The sequence below is a fragment of the Pseudorasbora parva genome, chromosome 3, assembly GCF_024679245.1.
Source record: "Pseudorasbora parva isolate DD20220531a chromosome 3, ASM2467924v1, whole genome shotgun sequence".
Lineage (NCBI taxonomy): Eukaryota > Metazoa > Chordata > Actinopteri > Cypriniformes > Gobionidae > Pseudorasbora > Pseudorasbora parva.
In genome coordinates this window covers 57,419,182-57,443,177 of record NC_090174.1, presented here as the reverse complement: position 1 = coordinate 57,443,177, position 23,996 = coordinate 57,419,182, and the positions used below count along the sequence as shown (strand labels likewise).

General features: G+C 39.4%; 2 protein-coding genes across 3 annotated transcripts in view; one reads left to right on the top strand and one right to left on the bottom strand.

Moving 5' to 3' along the window:
* LOC137071528 (RNA-binding protein Musashi homolog 1-like) overlaps window positions 1-16,040 on the bottom strand; it is a 45,196-nt gene extending 29,156 nt beyond the window's left edge. The window contains exons 1-4 of the mRNA XM_067439620.1: window positions 15,903-16,040; window positions 15,317-15,357; window positions 14,613-14,694; window positions 14,430-14,514 (exon numbers count right to left, since the gene is read on the bottom strand). Coding sequence (XP_067295721.1) covers window positions 14,430-14,514; window positions 14,613-14,694; window positions 15,317-15,357; window positions 15,903-15,967 — 273 coding nt within the window. The 5' untranslated portion in view covers window positions 15,968-16,040. The remainder of the gene's footprint in view (window positions 1-14,429; window positions 14,515-14,612; window positions 14,695-15,316; window positions 15,358-15,902) is intronic.
* crybb3 (crystallin, beta B3) overlaps window positions 1-23,996 on the top strand; it is a 783,391-nt gene that overhangs the window by 696,013 nt on the left and 63,382 nt on the right. The gene's annotated exons all lie outside the window — the stretch shown is intronic.

The window sequence follows — 23,996 nt, the reverse complement described above, 5'->3', positions numbered from 1 at the left end:
GCTAATAAAGAACCTTTATTTTTAAGTGTGTAAGGCTAGGGGTTTGTAAAAATGTGAACTAAATATAAATCATATAGTTCCCTCTTTAAAAATCTCTGACCATGTTGTTCTTGCTATCTGAGCATTCTGCCTCCCTCAGACATGCTGTAAAACCCATGGATAACCAAAGCCTAACAGAATCCAAAATGAGGTCAGAAATTACACTGCTACAGTTTTTGTTATCAGACAGAAAGAACAAACTGATAGAAACACAAGTGTGTGTGTGTGTGTGTGTTGATGAAGGCTACTCCTTTTACAGGTTACTGGAACAGATCTGTTTCCAAACAATCCTCTTTTCAGGCCTGAGGGCAAGCAAAGCCTATCCCACCATCCAATCTCAGCTCGGAGCTGAGAGGGAGGAGATACGGAGAAGAGAGAGAGAGAGAGAGAGAGAGAGAGAGAGAGAGAGAGAGAGAGAGAGAGAGAGAGAGAGAGAGAGAGAGAGAGAGAGAGAGAGAGAGAGAGAGAGAGAGAGAGGAAGGGGGTGAGGGCAAATTAATCAGCACGAAACAGCAAAAACAAAAAAAAGTGAATGAAAACAACAAAAGAGAAGGAAGAAAGAGAGGGAGCAATTCAGCTAAAACAAAACCTGCTAGTGAAAAGCTGAGGGTGTTGATTGTGTGTGTGTGTGTGTGTGTGTGTGTGTGTGTGTGTGTGTGTGTGTGTGTGTGTGTGTGTGTGTGTGTGTGTGTGTGTGTGTGTGTGTGTGTGTGTGTGTGTGTGTGTGTGTGTGTGTGTGTGTGTGTGTGTGTGTGTGTGTGTGTCATGAAGCCCCCTCTGCTTTCATTAATTATAAGGACAAAGATGAACCCCAAACAGATGGGACGGAGAGAGGTCCACCCCCTCATGAGCGTACGCGCGCACACACACACGCACACACACACACACACACACACACACACACACACAGCTCGCCTTTCACAACCATCCACCACAACCATCAACAAATCAAACCAAACTACGCAAGTATATTTCCTATTCACTCTTTTATCAGCTTCTACCCCATTTCACACACACACACACACACACTGAAAGTTCCTTCATGCCCAACTAAGCATCCCTATTACCACTCATATAGTTAGTGTTTGTATTGTTAGTGATTTACAAAAAGCTTTAACAAGTACTACACTTGTAAACTGGTATTTGTGCTGCAGACATAAATGATTTCTTAAGGTTGCTTTGCTAAACCCTTTATTGAAGTTAAAAAAATCATAAGTACACTATAAAAATAAATATATAATTGTGAGGGAAACTGTTAGAATTGTAATGTATCAAAGGTTCCAAATAGAATCTTAAATGGTCAGGCTCTTCATAGAACCTTCTACGGGTTCCCCATGGGATCATTTTATGAATTTAGTTTTAATTAATTTTGCATTTAATCATTTTTAATTTTCATTACATTTTATGAATTGAATGGCTTGTCAACATATTATATCAGCAGGGGGAAAAATTAGACAACGTTAAGCATGAACGTATAATATGCAATCATTTAAGACATTTAAAGAACCCCAGATTTCCATATTGCGCCCCACAGAACTGAACCACTTTTGCAAAGAGTGTATACCGGCATATAGGGATGTTTGTACATCATTTGAAATCTGAATAAATAAGCTTTCCATTGATATCTGGACGGGACAATTTGGCCAAGATCTAATTGGAAAATCTGGAATCCGAAGGTGCAAAAAAATATATAAATATTAAGAAAATCATCTTTAAAGTTTTACAAATGAAGTCCTTAGCAATGCATATATATTTACGGTAGGAAATTGACAAAATATATTTACTTAATATGGAAATGGTTTTTGGCATTAAATCAAAATCAATAATTTTTTACCCATACAATGTATTGTTAGCTATTGCCACAAGTATACCTGTGCGACTTATGACTGGTTTTGTGGTCCACCACAAGGAAAGTCCTTTTTTCATCAGGCTCCTATCTTTTAAGTTCAGTCATTTTACTTTAATGGCAATGAAACAGTTGTTAGTCAGTTATTTTCAAAAATGTCCCTGAAAGAGTAAAATTAAAAACATAAAAATGCTAATTTAAAATAAAAATGTTTTTGCATCTGAAGTCTTAATATATATATACAGACAGACAGACAGACAGACAGACAGACAGACAGACAGAGAGACAGACAGATAGACAGACAGACAGACAGACAGACAGAGAGACAGACAGATAGACAGACAGACAGACAGACAGACAGACAGACAGATAGATAGATAGATAGATAGATAGATAGATAGATAGATAGATAGATAGATAGATAGATAGATAGATAGATAGATAGATAGATAGATAGATAGATAGATAGATAGATAGATAGATAGATAGATAGATAGATAGATAGATAGATAGATGAACAAGAACATAAACCCTATTATACAAAGCTTAAATATACACAGGTATAATTGGTATAGGCTAATATTTCTATATCAGTGCATGATTAATAAAGAGACTGCATTAATACTAAAGGTGCTTGAATGTCTGCTGGCGGAGGAAGAACTGCTGTTGCATATGGGACTGGGCCATCAAGGTCACTGTGCATGAGTGAACAATGGCAAAGCAATTAGCTAACGATGCTCGTTAATGAGGCTCAACAACCCCACACCGTGACCAAGATGGAACAAAGGTGAGAGTGTGTGTGCTGACACAATGCAAAATCTCAGGAGAGGCTTTGGCTTCAGCCATGTGGCTACCTCGGAAATGCAATCCAGTTTGTTTCCCTCAATCCGATTAGTTGCTTTGCCGATCCATACTAATTACGGACAGGGAATTCTCTCTCTCTCTCTCTCTCTCTCTCTCTCTCTCTCTCTCTCTCTCTCTCTCTCTCTCTCTCTCTCTCTCTCTCTCTCTCCCTCCGTCCCGCGGCCCGAACCTCCTCATGCCGTCAGCATTTGAGAGCTAATCTTCAGAATCTAACACTAACTCGCCATACACACTCTTACACATCAATGGCACACTCAAGGACTCCAACGGGAATCTCATGCAAATCATTTCAAGTGTCCTTGTACTAGTTCTGCGCAATACACGACACAGGAATGTCTCTGCTCTTGAAATCCGAACTTAACATTTTTGAAAAAGCTGAAATTGTCCAAGGTTTGGATTTAAGGTCGTATTAAAGACAAACATTGAATGATAAGCGCAGAGGTAAATACATAAACACATCAAGCCACAAGCTATAACGAGACACATTTTTTTTCTCTGCTTTTGATTTTCATCACTGTATTATCAATACAACTTGTAGTATGTGGCTAAACAAGCATATCTGAGCTGAATGTGCAATACAATTGCAAAATCAATTCAGGAATGAATGAACAGACACATTTATAATGTGTTTATTGCAAAAACCTGAATGTTTATCAAGCAGCATTTTAAACTCTTTCCCTGCCAGCATTTTTTTAAAATAATTTTCACATAAGCTGAATGAATATCTGAACATAAAATATACTGTATGTATACAAAGTAGTAGATCAAGTCGATCAACTACCCTAAAGCTTCACAGTCCTCCAGCGCCGCGTGGCTCAACATCGCTCTCGGTAACGTTAGGCAGATTTGATTTATACGCTGTTGAATGCTCGATGATCGCGTTAGCTTACTTGTGCATAAGGCTAAAATCCACTATCTGCTCTTCCTGGTTTACGCAGATCTTCTTCTTTGCCTGTTTTCCACCCCCTACCTTATAAAAGTTATTGTCGTGAAAACTTGTCAATGGCAGGAAAAGAGTTAGGGCCAGATTTACTAAACAGGGCAAATTAGCACAAGAGCACAGTCCCATAAAAGTGCAGATGGGAGATGAAAGTTCAGTGCGTGACACAGCCAGATCATTTCCATAATGACCAACACGATCTACCAAGAGCTGAGCATCTCAAATTAGCGTCTGGTTTAAGACATGGCCAGTAAATAATGGCGCAAACACCAGTAAATTCACAAATGCAAACCGTAGTAAATTACCTTGAATGATTTATTTAAATAATCTCCTCCCAAAAATGTTGTATTTGAAAGGGAAACTCCTTCAAATGCATATGCAATAAAGTCATCCGCAATAATAACCCTGCCTTTTCAGCGCTAATGTTTCACTACACATCAAATAAGTTTATCTGAAGTTCAAATATTGTTCAAATATTGAGATGCAGATCAAGATTTGTCTGCCACATAGTTTCCATTTGCACTTGTTCAGGTTTGATATTTGCAATGTGTCTATTTATACAGCATTGATACAGTCTTGTTTACTTGTTTAAAACAAATGGAAGAAAAGCGTAAGGCAATTATAACAATTAGTATATAATTAAAACTTAATGATTTGAACAAACACTGACACTAAATATCAAAATTAGCTATGTAACTCATTCTACAAACATGAATGATGCATCAAACTGTGCAGACTTTCCGTTGAGAAAATGTAAAACAAGTGACAGTAAAAGTACAACAGTTGGAATCTTTTTACTTGGGCTGGTGAGCAACCAACTAACAACTAGGGCTGTATAATTCGGTGAATCATAAAAAAATGTGATTTAAAATACGATTTTAACTCTTTCCTCGCCATTGTCCTGAATTTCCGTAAATTGTGAGAAAACACTTCCGGCTTTCCATGTTTTCACTGCTGTGCAGTAGGGGGCGCTATTACACATACGCATCTCAAAACACAGGAAAGAAGAAGCAGAAACAATGGATACCATATGCATATGTAAAATAACATGATCATCATTAAACAGCATATAAATCAAAAAATACCTAATGTTATTGATTAAGATGCATACCCAGGACAAGCTATAAGATTGTGCAAGCATTAGGGGTGTTGATGGACTCGATCTATTCAAAATTACATGTAAAAATTACAAAATTACACTTATTGCTCATATGTGTTAATAAAAAAAAAGAATGCATGAAGCTAGAATAAAACTTTTTTTGTTGTTTGTTTAAAAGAGTGTTCCTTCTTTTCATAAATTGCATGTTCAGATATTCATATAACAAAATATTCTGGGGGCCATTACATTTTTGTAAAAAAAAAAAAAAAAAAAAATCAAATTTGGCTGGCAATTTGTTTTTTTTTTAAAGAGAGTTAAAAATATCCAGATGTGCTGTTCTTATCTGTAGCGCTGCACAATTCGGTCAATATTTTGTGATCACATTAATAAGACTATAAAATATAAAATATAATAATAATGCAACTGTTATTTTTATTTAAGATGCGTCTCAATTTGCACACTTATGCACTATCCTATGCCGTTTTGTAGTACAAATAGTGCAAGCAGAGAGTTCACACAGAAATATTCCACAAAGAAAAGATGTACTTTAAACGTGATAGTCACGATCTGTATGTTGAGTTTGGTTTTCATGGACCAGTTTGCATTCGGCAGTCACCTGTGTCGCCTGTTTGCTTTGTTGTATTTCATTAATCATCACAGCTGTTGTGTATTGTGTGCTACATGCTGTCTTGTTGCTGTTTTGGATTACCCGAGTCTACTTTGGCTTGCTTTATTTACTTAAAATAACTCATATTTGATCTTCTTTGCCTTTCATATTTATCCTTGGACTGACAATGTTACACGGATGATGCACAAAATTAACCGGAAAAATTAAATGTGGAAGGTTGGACTCGTCATGCTCTTGACCGTCACAGCTTGGATTACACAGCGTTTTGGCTTTCATGACAAAATAACCATATTACATTCATACACTAGACTAGACAGTTGAGTACATGGAGCATAAGTATAGTGTGTCATTCAGAGAACAGCTTTAAAAAGCCTAAGCAAACCATGTAACAACACTTTGGCAATCATCAATAATACCCTAGCACCACGGTAGCAAATTTTGCACAGGCAAGAAATGAAGGTAAAAATCAGTATTACACATTTCAAGACAATGTACAACATTGATGTCCAATAGTAACAACTCTGAAAAAAATCTGATTTCTAAATATTTCTCTATGCACACCGACACACACCTTGTTTTAAAACACTCAAATAAGTTGTTATCACTTAACTAACTGGGGAGCAATACACATTCTGTCATGTCTGTTTTAATTTAGCCTTATTTTTATGAGATTTGACCATCTGACCTCTCGTTTCCAGAACTCCGACACCCCTCCACCAACCTATCCTCTTTCGTTCTTTCTTCTGAGGGCCTATAGCATGAAAAAACACTCTCAGCATGGCACATTCTTTTTGTTTTCAACACGGACTCTCTGCGTCTCTCACAGTATCTTCTTTTCATTTCCTCGCATGGACGGCAAAAGCAAGAAACAGGAAAATGGCTGGAAAATGTTGAATAATAAGGGACAGCATGGAAACGTTTTACTGTTACATGCAAAAGTTTACAGTTCTCTACACAAGCACCACATCAAATATGAAATAAAAGCACATACTGCCATCTGTGTTACAGACTGTTCTTCAGCAGTTCCTCTTGAATCTCAAAACACAGCTGAAAGTGGACGAGGAGCTGTTTTCACAACAGTCTTATCTATCAAAATTGCTTCCTGTTATTGTGGATCCCTCCCCACACAACCTCAGACCCCACTGGAGTGACCTAATAACCCAAAGCAAACCCCCACCAAAACATTACCACAACAGAGGCTCAAATACCACACCAAAGGGTCATTCAGACCGTCAATACACAATTAACACACTGATTAGCCTTTGCATCACAGCACACAGAAATCATGCATTACTTAAAAGGCTACCTGTAATGGAGATTTACATCACATATCACACTGATGTTCAAAAGTTTGGGGTTGGTTTTAAATGTTTTTTAGAAGAAGTATTTTATGCTTATCACAAAGGCTGCATCTATTTAATAGAAAGTACAGTAAAAGCATGTAAAATACATGCTTGAAAAACTACCTTTTTTTAGTAAATCTAGTCTTCAGTGTCACTAATATGCTGAGTTGCTGCTCAAGAAATATTTATGATTATTATCATAAATATGTTAGATATTTTATCAATGCGTTTTTTTTTTATTGACTACATTTTTTTTTAGGATTCTTTAATATAATGTGTAAATAGAAAAGTGTTTACTTGAAATAGAAATCATTTGGGACCCACTTTATATTAGGTGGCCTTAACTACTATGTACTAACATTTAAATTAATCATTTGACACAACGCACTTATTGTGTATAGACATGATTTTACATTGTACTTACATTTTTAAAATGACATGCATGTAATTACATCTGTAATTAATTTCTGTAATAACACTGTTGAGAATTCCTTTACACCTGACCCTATCTTTAAACTTGCCCACACCACCACACCTGACCCTAACTTTACCCTTAAACTTACCCACACCACCACACCTGACCCTAACTTTACCCTTAAACTGACCCACACCACCACACCTGACCCTAACTTTACCCTTAAACTTACCCACGCCACCACACCTGACCCTAACTCTACCCTTAAACTTACCCACACCACCACACCTGACCCTAACTTTACCCTTAAACTTACCCACACCTGACCCTAACTTTACCCTTAAACTTACCCACGCCACCACACCTGACCCTAACTTTACCCTTAAACTTGCCCACGCCACCACACCTGACCCTAACTCTACCCTTAAACTTGCCCACACCACCACACCTGACCCTAACTTTACCCTTAAACTTACCCACAACACCACACCTGACCCTAACTTTACCCTTAAACTTACCCACGTCACCACACCTGACCCTAACTTTACCCTTAAACTTGCCCACACCACCACACCTGACCCTAACTTTACCCTTAAACTTACCCACACCACCACACCTGACCCTAACTCTACCCTTAAACTGACCCACACCACCACACCTGACCCTAACTTTACCCTTAAACTTACCCACACCACCACACATGACCCTAACTCTACCCTTAAACTGACCCACACCACCACACCTGACCCTAACTTTACCCTTAAACTTACCTACACCACCACACCTGGCCCTAACTCTACCCTTAAACTGACCCACACCACCACACCTGACCCTATCTTTAAACCTACCCACACCACCACACCTGACCCTATCTTTAAACTTGCCCACACCACCACACCTGACCCTAACTTTACCCTTAAACTTACCCACACCACCACACCTGACCCTAACTCTACCCTTAAACTGACCCACACCAACACACCTGACCCTAACTTTACCCTTAAACTTACCCACACCACCACACCTGACCCTAACTTTACCCTTAAACTTACCCACACCACCACACCTGTCCCTAACTTTACCCTTAAACTGACCCACACCACCACACCTGACCCTAACTTTACCCTTAAACTGACCCACACCACCACACCTGACCCTAACTTTACCCTTAAACTGACCCACACCACCACACCTGACCCTAACTTTACCCTTAAACTTACCTACACCACCACACCTGGCCCTAACTCTACCCTTAAACTGACCCACACCATCACACCTGACCCTAAATCTACCCTTAAACTGACCCACACCATCACACCTGACCCTAACTCTACCCTTAAACCGACCCACACCATCACACCTGACCCTAACTCTACCCTTAAACTGACCCACACCATCACACCTGACCCTAACTCTACCCTTAAACCGACCCACACCATCACACCTGACCCTAACTCTACCCTTAAACTGACCCACACCACCACACCTGCCCCTAACTTTACCCTTAAACTTACCCACACCACCACACCTGTCCTTAACTTTACCCTTAAACTGACCCACACCACCACACCTGTCCCTAACTTTACCCTTAAACTGACCCACACCACCACACCTGTCCCTAACTCTACCCTTAAACTGACCCACACCACCACACCTGACCCTAACCCTACCCTTAAACTGACCCACACCACCACACCTGACCCTAACCCTACCCTTAAACTGACCCACACCACCACACCTGACCCTAACTCTACCCTTAAACTGACCCACACCACCACACCTGTCCCTAACTTTACCCTTAAACTGACCCACACCACCACACCTGTCCCTAACTTTACCCTTAAACTTACCTACACCACCACACCTGACCCTAACTCTACCCTTAAACTGACCCACACCACCACACCTGTCACTAACTTTACCCTTAAACTTACCTACACCACCACACCTGTCACTAACTCTACCCTTAAACTGACCCACACTGCCACACCTGTCCCTAACTTTACCCTTAAACTGACCCACACCACCACACCTGTCACTAACTTTACCCTTAAACTGACCCACACTGCCACACCTGTCACTAACTCTACCCTTAAACTGACCCACACCACCACACCTGTCACTAACTCTACCCTTAAACTGACCCACACCGCCACACCTGTCCCTAACTCTACCCTTAAACTGACCCACACCACCACACCTGTCACTAACTTTACCCTTAAACTTACCTACACCACCACACCTGTCCCTAACTTTACCCTTAAACTGACCCACACCACCACACCTGTCACTAACTTTACCCTTAAACTGACCCACACCGCCACACCTGTCCCTAACTCTACCCTTAAACTGACCCACACCGCCACACCTGTCCCTAACTCTACCCTTAAACTGACCCACACCACCGCACCTGTCCCTAACTCTACCCTTAAACTGACCCACACCACCACACCTGACCCTAACTCTACCCTTAAACTTACCTACACCACCACACCTGTCACTAACTCTACCCTTAAGGGGGTCGCACACCGGACGCGGAGCTCGGCGGCGCTCGGCGGCGCGCCACGTCTTTAAAATTCGAACACATTGTTTTCAATGAGTGTACGCACACCGGTGGCGGCATTCGGCGCCTGTCCGCGGCGACTCAGGAAGTTGTTCTAAATCCTGCCGCGCCACAGAGCGCCATTTCAAGGCTTTATATTAAAAGTATATTATCGTTAAGGTATACTGATTTCAACCTTTTCTACAAGACACATTTGTTTTACATTCTGAGTTCAACAGCTTGAATAAAGTCTAAACATATTTTGGGGAAATGTATAATAAACGTAGCCTTTTAAAATGTGCGCGTCTGGTGTGCGATACCTGAGACGCTGCGTGGCGCGCCGCCGAGCGCCGCCGAGCTCCGCGTCCGGTGTGCGACCCCCTTTAAACTAACCCACACCACCGCATCTGACCCTAACTCTACCCTTAAACTAACCCACACCACCACACCTGTCCCTAACTCTACCCTTAAACTGACCCACACCACCACACCTGTATCTAACTCTACCCTTAAACTGACCCACACCACCACACATGTCCCTAACTCTACCCTTAAACTGACCTACACCACCACACCTGTATCTAACTCTACCCTTAAACTGACCCACACCACCACACATGTCCCTAACTCTACCCTTAAACTGACCTACACCACCACACCTGTCCCTAACTCTACCCTTAAACTGACCCACACCACCACACCTGTCACTAACTTTACCCCTAAACTTACCTACAACACCACACCTGTCCCTAACTCTACCCTTAAACTTACCTACAACACCATACCTGTCCCTAACTTTACCCTTAAACTAACCCACACCACCACACCTGTCCCTAACTCTACCCTTAAACTTACCCACACCACCACACCTGTCACTAACTTTACCCTTAAACTTACCTACACCTCCACACCTGTCACTAACTTTACCCCTAAACTTACCCATATAAACTTACTAATATAAAGTGGGGCCATTATGGGTAATGTTATAAATGTCTGTACTATCACATTTGATCAATGCATCCTCACTAAAAAAGCATCAATTTCTTCTATTTTTAAAACTCACTGACCACACACTTCTGAACCGTAGTGTAAGTTTACATATAAATCTTCTCCAGTTGTTGTTTAAGATACGAACAATTGCTCAATTCACAAAATAAATTATAGGTGATTATCATTAATGTTATACCACATGAAAAATGTCTTCATAGATATGAATGGGTTGAATTATTTTGAATCACAACTTTTTTCTTGTTGTAAGTTCTATCAACTCAGTGCAAACAATTTCCTGAAGGATAAGTCTTGGCCTACATTTTCTCCCACTGAATATTCTGTTTCACTTATCACTACATCACATTCCAAAAAGAAAATGGATTGTGAACGTCACTTCATGTCCATGTTAAGTAGCCACAAAGTATTATATTCTAGAACATAACTGCTCTTCTCAAGCATTAAAAATAAAACAATGTCTATACTAAATTAAAGCAGACTTAAAACAGACTTCACAACATGTATTTTCTCGATATGATATAACTATGATGCCATCCATTTTTCAAAACAGAAAATAAAGTTATACTCTCTTAAAGGTATATACTTCACCCCAAAATAAAGTATTAATTCCTCACCCTCATGTTGTTCCAAACCCGTAAGACTTTTGTTCATCTTCAGAACACCAACGAAGATCTTTTTGATGAAATCTGAGAGCTTTCTGTCTCTCCAATGACAGCTACACAACTACCACTTTTATGCTTCAAAAAGTTCATAAAGATGTCGTAAAACTAATCCATATGAATTGAGCGGTTTAGTCCGAATTTTCTTAAGAGACTCAATCGCATTATATGATGAACAGATTGAATTTAAGCTTCATTTGTGTTCCAAAGATTAAAATAACTCTTACGAGTGAGTAATTATAACAGAATTTTTATTTTTGGGTGAACAATCCCTTTAAGTCTCAGACAAGCTAAATCAAAGAATGAGCTGGTGTGACGTCATTTCGAACAAAATGTGGAAAATAAAATCTGTTTAAAATAGCTTGTTAAAGCAAAGTTTCCAGAAAAGTTTGCTCTGGCTGGTAAATGCCTTCAAACTACAACCCAAATGGGTTTAAAATGGACAAACCCAGCAATTGGGTTGTTTTAAGCAAACATTTAACTCAATCGCTGGGTTAAAACAACCTGACTGCTGGGTTAAAACAATCCGACTGCTGGGTTTGTCCATTTTCAACCCAACTTATTTAGTTTTTAACTCAGCATTTTTAGAGTGTAGTCTGTGGCAATAATGTAATAGAGGCTCCTCCTTCTTTGGCGTCGAAATCGGTTCATTTCTTCAGTTCAGTCCGTCGAGGTCAGACGCGAGTACAAACATGAACACTGGAGAGCTGCTTTATAGCAGACACTTAAGTTGTAATTCCAATTGAAAGTGACACTGACACTTCATGTTTAATACTGTAAAGCTACTTTGCTAAAGCAATCTATTGGATAAAGTGCTATATAAATAAACGTGACGTCATTTGACTGGAGAGCTGAATTACAGAGCTCGTGCAAACATCCACATCGCAATGATCAGATGCTTTTTAAACGGCTGTTTTCTCACCGCTGTCATTTTAGTGGTGTGTTTATTGTTATTGAGAAGAACAAGCGCAGCACATATTAACATATTCATTAAACGCCTGTATTTCAAACTTCTATTTAGCCTTTATGCAGGGTCACAGTGGTTAATGGCTGTGGTTAAGTGTATGACACTCTCGGATATAACCAACAAAGTTGTTATGGTGATGATAGTCCCACATGGTGACCAAACTCAAGAGACTGAAGTGTTGCCAGGCTCTCTGCGCAGCAGTGCTGTTTAAGTCAGTATTAATAGTTGTAAATACTCCTGCTGCAAATAAATGCGTCTAAACATGATTCGCCTAGCCTCAATCTTTAATGTGAAAAGACTAGGAACAGGCCACAACACAGCCCAAATTTTACAACAAACAAATACAGCCCCATTTACACACGCACCTTGCAAAGGGGCAATGCCATTTCTGTAGTAAAGCTCTGGCTGGTTTTGTCTGTGCTGACACACCCACAGTTCTGACAAAGGACCATCAATGACGTCCCAGGACTCACATATTCAAACACGACATGGGAGCTTATTCAAATACATCTACTAGCTAGCACGATACTCTGTGCAATGTGGTCAAAAGTGGACAAAAAGTTCTGGAGCTAGTCCAGAATGTATTAGGTTTCATAGTACTACAGACCACTTTCATGTCATCTAAAACCACCATGGTTCTGTAATAATATAATATAATAATAAAGGTTCTTTATTGGCATTAATGGTTCCATTAAGAACCTTTAACATGCATTCCAAAAGGTCTTTATACTGGAAAAAGGTTCTTTAGGATATTAAAATAAAATAAAAGACCAAAATGGTTCTTCAATGGCATCCCTGCAAAACTAGAGAATCTTTATTTTTAAGAGTATTTTGAGCATTAAGAGTATTTTTGTAGTATTTTTAATTAAATATTATGACAACTGTAAAGACATGCCATTACCATAGTAGTCATGGATCTGTTTGCATCCCAAAATATTAGGTACATATCTGTTCTGATTGGGTCACAGACATCAGGGATGAAAAAATGCCAACATGTATAATCGCCATAATAGCAAAATTTGCAATCTAAACTGTTAAAATGGATGAGAAAAAGCTCTACATTTGATGTCAAAGGCTGTTCGACCAATCAAACTTTACAGTACTATAAATTCACCAGTAACATATTATGGCTAATACTAATATTTAACTTTTAGCAATGTGTTTGGCTCCATGGTAAATCACTTCTCATGTTGTTTATGCATATGCAAAGATTCAGCCCATGTCAGGTTAACATTTTTTGCGTGCTGTTCAAACTAGACAACTTGACCAAACTAGGTCAAACTATCCAGTTAATTTAATAGATTTAAACACTGTAAAACAATTTCCATTTAAATTTTGAAGATTAATCAAATTAGATGTACATTTCAAATCATATTAAACTGACTTCCAGTTGAATATCATATAATGTATACAAAATGTAAAAAGCAGATTGGTAATGAAAAAAAGTTAAAATATAAGTTAGAAAATATACATAATACTTGAGTGGAATGTATTTGATAGGTGCACTTCAGTGGGATTTGATAAGTACCATAATAGATGAACCCCATCTTATTACCATAGGCATGATATAGTTTTTAGTAATAATAAAACTAAATGCTTGACTGTTTACCGAGGTTTTTAAAGTGCATGCATGCGCCTACGCGACACTTTTGGAATGTCGAATCGAATCCTAGAAGATTTCGGAAAGTTTGATTCTGCCCCGTTTCGCTCCCCTGGTTGCCATGGCGATGAAAAGCGAGAAAGAACGCTTTCATGTGGCGCGCTCTGCGCCACACAGACCTGCTGGAACGGAGCTCGCGCCTCGTGCATGTGGAGTTAAAATGATCTGAGGAAACGAAAACCACCGCCAAAGCAACCATCCCACTGAAGTGCTTCAGTCTTGCAAGGGAATAAACTAAAGATTATGTGGCCAGGTGGGATGAAACACTGACCCTCGCAGAGCATGCTAGAACCACAGGTCACACTGCTGGATTGTTATTTTAGGGGGGGGAGCATGCGGTGTGTCCGCATTTATATGAAATAAACAACTGTTATACCGCATAAAACGAATGATACAAAAAAACAAAACAAAAAACTCACCGTTTTTGAATCCAACTCGTGTCTGTTTTGGGCCAAAACTTTATCCACACCGGTCTGGTCTACATAGGTGACAAATCCAAACCCCCTGCGGAAAAGCAGTGCATGCACACACATTACGCATAAGAATTAAGTTACAAACACACAAACAAGTCAGCAGTGGATGTGCGCGCGCCTCCCCCTCACCTCGACCGCTTCGTAACCGGATCCCGCATCACCATACACTCCTTCACCTCGCCGAATTTACAAAAGTATTCCTTCAGTCCCTCTGGAGAAAGACAAACACAATGCATTGATGTCACAACACCAGTTTAGCGGCACAAATGGTGTTTGGTGTACTTTAAACAAGGAGCTCGCTGCTACTAGCATTGAGACTGCTCATCTGTGACCACTTTGCATCTCAATAATAGTGCTCGTTATAAAGCTCTGGTAAGCATTCTCATTATAATGTTCTGAGTTAAGCTGGGTATTTGAATAACAACGCATGCATACATAGTGCGCTTGCACTCAAGAGAGATTTTCCACTCTGCGTGTTGCATTTATTCAACCACATCAGTGCTTCCTCGCTAGCGCCCTTGCTTTCACCTCAAAATCACCACGAGCTCATTTCTATAGATCGTCCGTAGCTGTGTGTAGTAAGTTTTATGATAAAACATGTCAAGTAGTGATCTATTAATCTTCCTCTGTGTAAAGGAAATCTAGCGCTTTTGGCTCGTGCGTTGAATGAATGCTTTGATTTCACGGTGCATGAACTATTTGCTTTCTGTTTCTATCCAAACAACCATATTGAAAGAAAACATGCTCTTTAATGCTCATATGAGCTCATAGCAAGCCGTGCATTAGACTTTTGTGGAAGTAGCACGCAGGACAGAAGATCACGCGTGTCTCACCTTGTGTCGTCTGCCAGCTCAGTCCGCCGATGAACATTTTGCTGAAAGGTGAAAAACAGAGGCAGATCAGACATGTGAACGTCTTCTGAAACGCTACCGATTACTGATGCACGTGTAAATACAGTAATCAACCAGCCGAAATAACAATAAATCAAGTGGAAAAGTGAAATGCGGCCATGATGGATGGATGGGTGCCGTTATTTCCAATGAAAACGCAGAATTAATTATTTTCTCTCCTCTAAAAAGTAATAAGTTCGATCATCCCCTTTTGAAAATGCGAAATGGAATGTAAAAATACAACATGCTGGAAACAATGTAACAGTTCCAAATGTAACAGATGGAAACAATGTAACAGCGCGCGTCCCTCAAAGAGGGAACATGGAAACAATGTAACACTGAAGCTCCTGGCTGTTACATTGTTTCCATTTTCGCTCTTTCGTAAAGCGACCCGCGCTTCTGTCTTTTGTCTCCGGTGGTCTCTTCCCTCCTGGTCCCAAAACTCTCAGGTTTGTATATGCTATATGTATATATAGATCTCCCGTTCGCAAGGAAAAGTCAAACGGAGCGCGCAGAATGGAGGCTTTACCAGGGGTCGTGCGGTGAGTCCTGCGTGGAGGACGACAGGCTGCTCTGACTCCCTTCTGTGTCCATTCCTGTGTCCCTCTGTTGCCCGGACTGTGAGCCGAACGGGAGCCAGGAGTCTCCAACTCAAGAGCGGGTGGCCCGAGGGGGTGGGGGAGGGAGGGGCCCGTCTGGAGGAGGACGGCCCAAGCGTGGCTTGCGCAGACACGGAGGCACCGCCTCCCGTTTGACTTTTCCCGGACTCGTTGTCGGCTCCGCCCTCGATTTCTTACTGGCCCCGCCCCCGCCTGCTTTCATGTGCTGTTGTACAGTAGCAGAGTCGAAACGTGGTCAGTCTGGAGAAAGAGACAAACGAACATACACTAGATAGACAAACAAAATGATATAGGCCTAAAACGATGGACGGATAGATAGATAGATAGATAGATAGATAGATAGATAGATAGATAGATAGATAGATAGATAGATAGATAGATAGATAGATAGATAGATAGATAGATAGATAGATAGATAGATAGATAGATAGATATGAAAGAAAAGTGGTCAGAATGACAATGAAAATAAAAATGGATGGATGGATGGATGGATAGATAGACAGACAGACAGACAGACAGACAGACAGACAGACAGACAGACAGACAGACAGACAGACAGACAGACAGACAGACAGACAGATAGATAGATAGATAGATAGATAGATAGATAGATAGATAGATAGATAGATAGATAGATAGATAGATAGATAGATAGATAGATAGATAGATAGATAGATAGATAGATAGATAGATAGATAGATAGATAGATAGATAGATAGATAGATAGATAATATTCATGACGCATATTCATGACCGGATAGCACTTGATCTATTGTGTGTACCATCAACCAAACTAGCCAGCGCTGTCTATAGCCAAACAGCAGCCAATATCATTCAGCATCAGGGAGAGTTTGGTGATTGGTGGTCTGGATTCCAGCCGGCCTGATTTGGCACAAAATCAAGAGCAGGTGATTGGTGGTTCGCATGTGTGGGTGGGACTGACTGACTGACCACAACCATTCGTAGTCCTCAGAGAGGTGTTCATTGTTCCTCGTAAACAACAGTATCTCACGTGGTATTGTTGTCATTTTTTGTGTTTTGTTGTTTAGTGATTTATTAAAAAGATATATAAATGAGTAAATGCAATTCAGAGGCTTGGGGCTTGACAAGTAGTCTAATATTTTGGGTTATTAAAGCCAGTTTCAAAAAGTGAGCATATTCTTCTGGCCTTGAAATATAATTTAAAAGATGATGATGATCCCATAAACAACTATTTGTTTTACAAAGCATCTAAAATGTGGAAAATAAAATATTGGTTTTATGTTTCCCAATGTGTTTACTTGAGTAATGCGTAAGACAAATGTATGCAAAAAAACATGCATACTAGATTTATATTACATTTTTGAAAAAAAGAAAACACTTTTATTCAAAGAAACTTGAGGGAAAGAAGTATTTTTTCATACAGAAGCCAGTTCTTTTAATAAAATTTAAAAAAAGAGCAGAAGTGCACCTGCTAAAGGAAACTACAACGGAGAAATACAGAGAGAGAATGATCAGATCCAAAATAAAACTTCTGCAGCAAAAGTTTTGAGAGCAGTTCATGGGCCGATCATGCCACAATTTGTAAAAAATTTGCGTGCTTATATATCACGGCTCAGGGGTTTGTCAGCGCGGTTGCCCTGTGTGTGCGTGTGTGTATTTGATTGTGGTCTCAGGATGAGTGTGTGGAGAAGCAGTATGTAGGACAGCGCCCCAGCGCTCCCGACTGGAGCTATGGGCGTGCTAAATTTCTGCATGCATGATCAATGGCTTTGAATAAAGAGAAAGAGAGAGAGGGGGAGGGGAAGGAATTAGTTTGAAAAGGGGGTTGAGAAGAGGTTGAAAACAAAATGGGAGAAAAGATGAGACAAGATGCATTAATGACGAATCTGGACTATAGTAGCCTCATGAATAGGCCTCATTATGAGAAGTGTGCAGTTTAAGTACCTCAATGGCTGAACAGCGGGAGAAAATAGTTTTTTATTTGCAACTTTTATTATTTTGCACTTGGCTGGCGTCTCAAACACTGTAGTTGGTTAATGAATCAGACACTGGAACGATACAAAAGAGATGAAAGCCAGTTATACCAGAAGTTATACCACAGAAAAGATAAACAGAGCCATTTTTAATAGGGGAACGGGGCTAGTTGTCACAGTTCATAGTTGGTCACTATAAGATTCCAGGTCAGAAGTTTAATTACACAAATTCTTGTTTTCTCTAGTGGTGCCTTTGTATGTTGGTTTCAACATCTACTTCAAAACTGTCAGAAGCACAGGATTGTTTTTGCTTTTTTTTTTTTTATTGAAGTTTTGTTTTATTAGTTGTCTTATTATTTTTATTGGAAAGCACTTTGGTTCACTTTAAGTGTTGTAAAGGGCTGTATAAATAAATATTGAAATTTAAATATAGCTTTTGTTACATTATAAAGCCACACACACACACACACACACACACACACACACACACACACACACACACACACCGTGATGACTCTGATCTTCAACCAGATGGAACTGGACAACTATTCTGAATGTTCTGATCTAATATGACTTCTGATTTGTAATGTTGCCTGAATCATAATCATACCCCGTTTGGTCATTGGCCAAAGGAGAACTGACACCCCGATTGAGCCTTGTTTCTCCCGAGGTTTTTTTCTCCATTCTGTCACCTGATGGAGTTTTGGTTCCTTGCCAACTTTGCCTGGCAAGCAACGTTGCATTATTTTCCTATTAACACTGAAGCTGCTTTGAAACAATCTGCATTGTAAAAAGTGCTATATAACATTCAAATCAAAGTAAACTATACAAACCTGATTCCAAAAAAGTTGAGACACTACAAATTGTGAATAAAAAATGAATGCAATAATTTACAAATTCCATAAATGCATATTTTATTCACAATAGAATATCTATAACATATTAAATGTTGAAAGTGAGGCATTTTGAAATGTCATGCCAAATATTGGCTCATTTTGGATTTCATGAGAGCTACACATTCCAAAAAATTTGGGACAGGTAGCAATAAGAGGCCAGAAAAGTTAAATGTACATAAGGTACAGCTGGAGGACCAATCTGCAACTTATTAGGTCTATTGGCAACATGATTGGGTATATAAAGAGCCTCTCAGAGTGGCAGTGTCTCTCGGAAGTCAAGATGGGCAGAGGATCACCAATTCCCCCAATGCTGTGGCGAAAAATAGTGGAGCAATATCAACATTTCTCTGAGAAAAAATGCAACAAAGATTTTTGAAGTTATCATCATCTACAGTGCATAATATCATCAAAAGATTCAGAGAATCTGGAACAATCTCTGTGCCTAAGGGTCAAGGACGAAAACCATACTGGATGCCCGTGATCTTTGGGCACTTAGATGGCACTGCATACCATACAGGAATACTGTAATGGAAATCACAACATGGGCTCAGGAATACTTCCAGAAAACATTGTCGGTGAGCACTATCCAGTGTGCCATTCGCCGTAGCCGGCTAAAACTCTATAGGTCAAACAAGAAGCCATATCTAAACATGATCCAGAAGCGCAGGCGTATTCTCTGGGCCAAGTCTCGTTTAAAATGGACTGAGGCAAAGTGAAAAACGGTTCTGTAGTTGAAGTTCTTTTTGAAAAACTGGGACACCATGTCATCCGGACCAAAGAGGACAAAGACAACCCAAGTTGTTATCAGCGCTCAGTTCAGAAGCCTGCATCTCTGATGGTATGGGGTTGAATGAGTGTGTGTGGCATGGGCAGTCAATGCTGAAAGGTATATCCAAGTTCTAGAACAACATATGCTCCCATCCAGACGATGTCTCTTACAGGGAAGACCTTGCATTTTTCAACATGACTGCCAGACCATATACTGCATCAATTACAACATCATGGCTGCGTAGAAGAAGGATCTGGGTACTGAAATAGCCAGCCTGCAGTCGAGATCTTTCACCCATAGAAAACATTTGGCACATCATAAAGAGGAAGATGTGACAAAGAAGACCTAAGACAGTTGAGCAGCTAGAAGCCTGTATTAGACAACATTCCTATTCCTAAACTTGAGCAAATTGTCTCATTAGTCCCCAGATGTTTGCAGACTGTTATAAAAAGAAGAGGGGATGCCACACAGTGGTGAACATGGCCTTGTTCCAACTTTTTTGAGGTGTGTTGATGCCATGAAATTTAAAATCAACTTATTGTTCCTTTAAAATGATATATTTTCTTAGTTTAGAGAAATGAAGAATATGTAGTATTCTGAATAAAATATCAAAATTTGCATTGCATTCTGTTTTTAATCACAATTTGTATAGTGTTCCAACTTTTTTAGAATCGGGTTTGTATATAATAAAGGCTGAATTGTGTTTAATAAAAATGTCAGATTTGGGCAAGTTGCTGTCATTTTACCTAATTTATTTATAACAATTTCTGTTGGCTAAAACACTATTTTACCTTTTATATTATTAGCTAAATATAAAATTACATTTTCCTATCCAATGTGACAATTTTCCCCATATAGTTTGACAACATGCATTAACATTAAAAGAAACTGACTTTCAGAAATAAACTAACCCTGAGAAATATTTATTGGAGTGCTAGAGCTTATGCTTTTTTTCCACAATAATGTTGATTGATTTAGCTTTGCATTATAAAAGTTTACTATATCATAAAATAGTCCTATGAAACATGATGGCGAAATGTTTTGCTCTATTTCTTCCCACTTTTTCTTTCCCTCCACTTGAAGAAACACAAAACTAGTCTGATTTTCTTGGTCATTCATCACTCCTGTGGCTCTTTTGACTGAGTGTTTCTCATGCTATTGTTGCTTAACCTCGGTCAACCCTGAGATCTGCTCCCTCATTCTGTTAAGTAGGAAAGGAGGCCTAACTTCTGGCCTCTTTGTCTTTTCCTCCCTTGTCTACTTTGACAAACTGCAAAAGCGAAAGAGTGAGAAGTCACTATAATGGCTATAGATATATGCTACTGTTCAAAAGTGTGCTATCTTTTTTTAAAGAAGTCTTATGCTCACAGAGACTGCATTTGAAAAAATTAAAAACAGGGAAATTGTGAAATATTATTACAATTAAAAAACTATATATATATATTTTTTTTTTTATTCCTGTGATCAAAGCTGAATTTTCAGCATCATTACTTGAGCCTTCAGTGTCACATGATCCTTCAGAAATCATTCTAATATGAGGATTTACTTATCAGACTTTTTATATCAGGGGCATTTCCTCGGAAGAGGCAAGGGAGGCAGTGCCTCCTAAAAAAAACAGGATGGAGAAATAAAACAGCACAGATATTAAACATTTTACATTAAAAAAAACTGTAGAAACCGCTCGTTTTTATAAAGTAACAGTGTCCAACAGCGACACCCGCAGGTGAAGTTACAACAGGAGACTCTCTTGCCTCCCATGAGTCCATTGACTTTTAACAGACCACCTAAAGCGTGCAGCGTTTAGTGGGGGGTGATTGAGAATGAATTGCGCTATGATTGGTTCTTGCGATAAATCCCGCCTCTTGTTTTCATGCATGTTCCTTGTTTGCAACTCTTAACAAAATTATGTTGTTAATTTGTCTGAATTTGAAATTAAACATCGGTCTGGGGAGTCTGCTCTGTATTTTCTACTGCACAAGAGGCGTGATCAACGAGTATAATTCAAATGACTCTGTATGCAATTGGATAGTCCTTTAACTAATTAGACCACAAGAGGCGTGATCAACTCATCGCTTCTCTATCCGTCATTGTGTTTAACCCGCCAATTGCGCACCAGGTGGATAAGCCAGTCTGTGAATGGCTCCCGCAAAAGTGAAATAGAAGCAGTAGAAATGAATGTACAGAGTTGCCGGGCGAAATCAAATTGCTGGCAGATCAGGCTTGGTTTACCCAGTCTAGCTGTTAATTAGCCTGACAAGCCAGACCCACAGCAAGATGTTTGGTCTGGAAACTCACCATTGACAGCTCAATCTGAAGGGCGGATAAACGGTTGTCGTTCAAACTCCCTCTGCACGCGATAGGATAGCGCTACAACCAACCAGAGCAACGAAGGGGAAGTGGAGCTTGTTGATAGATTAAACATTCACCGTATCCGGTCGGCAAAACTCCGAACACATCTTCCCTTCTTAAGAATGACTTCAGTGCCGTTCTTTTCTCAGAGAAAAGCTTAACTCCAAGTCTTCCAGAGTCGCGGTCAAAGCTGATTCGAAAGACTGCCGTTCGCGGTCGGTTATAACCCTTCTTACTAGAAGCACGCAAGTGCAACTCGGCCGTCATTATGTTAAGCCCCGCCCACCGACTCTATACACGATGTGACTAGAGTTTGGTTTTTACAGCTCAGAACTGTATTGAGAGTTGTTAGAATCTCTTAATATTAAGCAGCAAAACTGTTTCCAACTTGGAAAATGAAACATCATATTAGAATGATTTCTGCAGGATCATGTGACACTGAAGACTGGAGGAACGATCCTGAAAATTCAGCTTTGCATCACAGAAATAAATGATAATTTATAGTATAATAAATTGAAAACCAAATATTTTAAATTGTAGTAATATATCACAATATAAAAAAAAAAATCTGTATTTTTGATCAAATAAATCTAGGCTTTGATGAGCAGAAGAAACTTCTTTAAAAAAAAATACAAATAGTAATGTGTCCAAACTTTTGGCCTGTACTATATATAGCAGTAGTTATAGTTATATAGCTTAAAAGGTTCAATTTCCAAAAAGATCTAGGCTACCTGTAAATTTTGTCAAAATAAATGATGTTGCCAAGGAGTGAACTCTGATTGAATAAGAGTATCCAATGAGCCAATGAAGAAGCAATGCTACTTTCAATCAGGATATAAAGCAACTGAACGCGATGTCTTTCCTGTGTCATCACACCTTTACTTCCAATGGTGAAAACACTTCCCATCCTCAGGGGAAGGCGCAGCACCACTGTCAAAAGGAAGAGAGATAAACAGAAGAGAGACAATGTGCGTATCAACGCCCATTTTACTGTCATCAAGATTGCACGAAACTCCCATGTGACATCTCTCCTATCCGGATTACCTGAGTCAGAGATCCTCGGTCGGCAAGAACAGCCCGACCACCAGCCGAATATCTCTCTTAATCCTTTTTCCATACCCCCCTCCTTCCTTCAACATATCACCACCATTCCTCTCCTCTATTTATAGGGTCATAGCGTTCCCTCTCTCTGTGGGATGGGGTGGGTTCACCCTGCCTGGTTAGTGAATGGGTTACTAGTGACGGGGGTCAAGATGGAGGACATGGGAACCCCCTACTGACCAAGGCACATTTATTTTTACTTCTTTTTATTTGTTTAACATACGTCCGATCAGGTGGATCAGATTGGTGAGCTCTTAAAGGGATAGTTCACACAGAAATGAAAATTCTGGCATTGCTTCCTGACTTGTTGCAAACCCATTTCACTTTCTTTCATCTGTGAAACATAAAAACAGATGTTAGGCAGAATGTACAGGCAGCTCTTTTCCATTTAATGAAAGCTTAAGAGCTGTCAAATTACAAAAAGATTGAAAAAGCACCAACTTGTGTGATATTTAAGTCATTATTCACTGAAAGTCTTGCTATTATTACAAATTAGCATTACAAATATATTTCAGATTGTTCCTTACATGCAAGACTTTAATATATCAACCAACAAATAAATTGCAACAAATGGCCATATATACTGCATTTCAATGTTTCAATAATACTAAAAAAAATATCTTCCAGAATTGTTAGAAACTATTGACATAGGTTATAGGAGCACTTTCTTTCTTATTTAGTACAATAAAAACATATTTTTTTTTTCTGTTTTTGCCCCTTTCAGCTAATGTTTGGAAACAACTATTGCTCATTCCAAGGCCCAAAATCTATCAATGAATGTAAACACAATGTTTCTTGATACACAAAAAAAAATCCAAGACTTATGTGAAGGAGGGAGTCATAGACCAAAATAGCATATATCATATCAAACTATCAGACTTCTTTTGACTTGGGCCAGAAAGCAACCACCTTAAATATCCTACCAACTGCAAA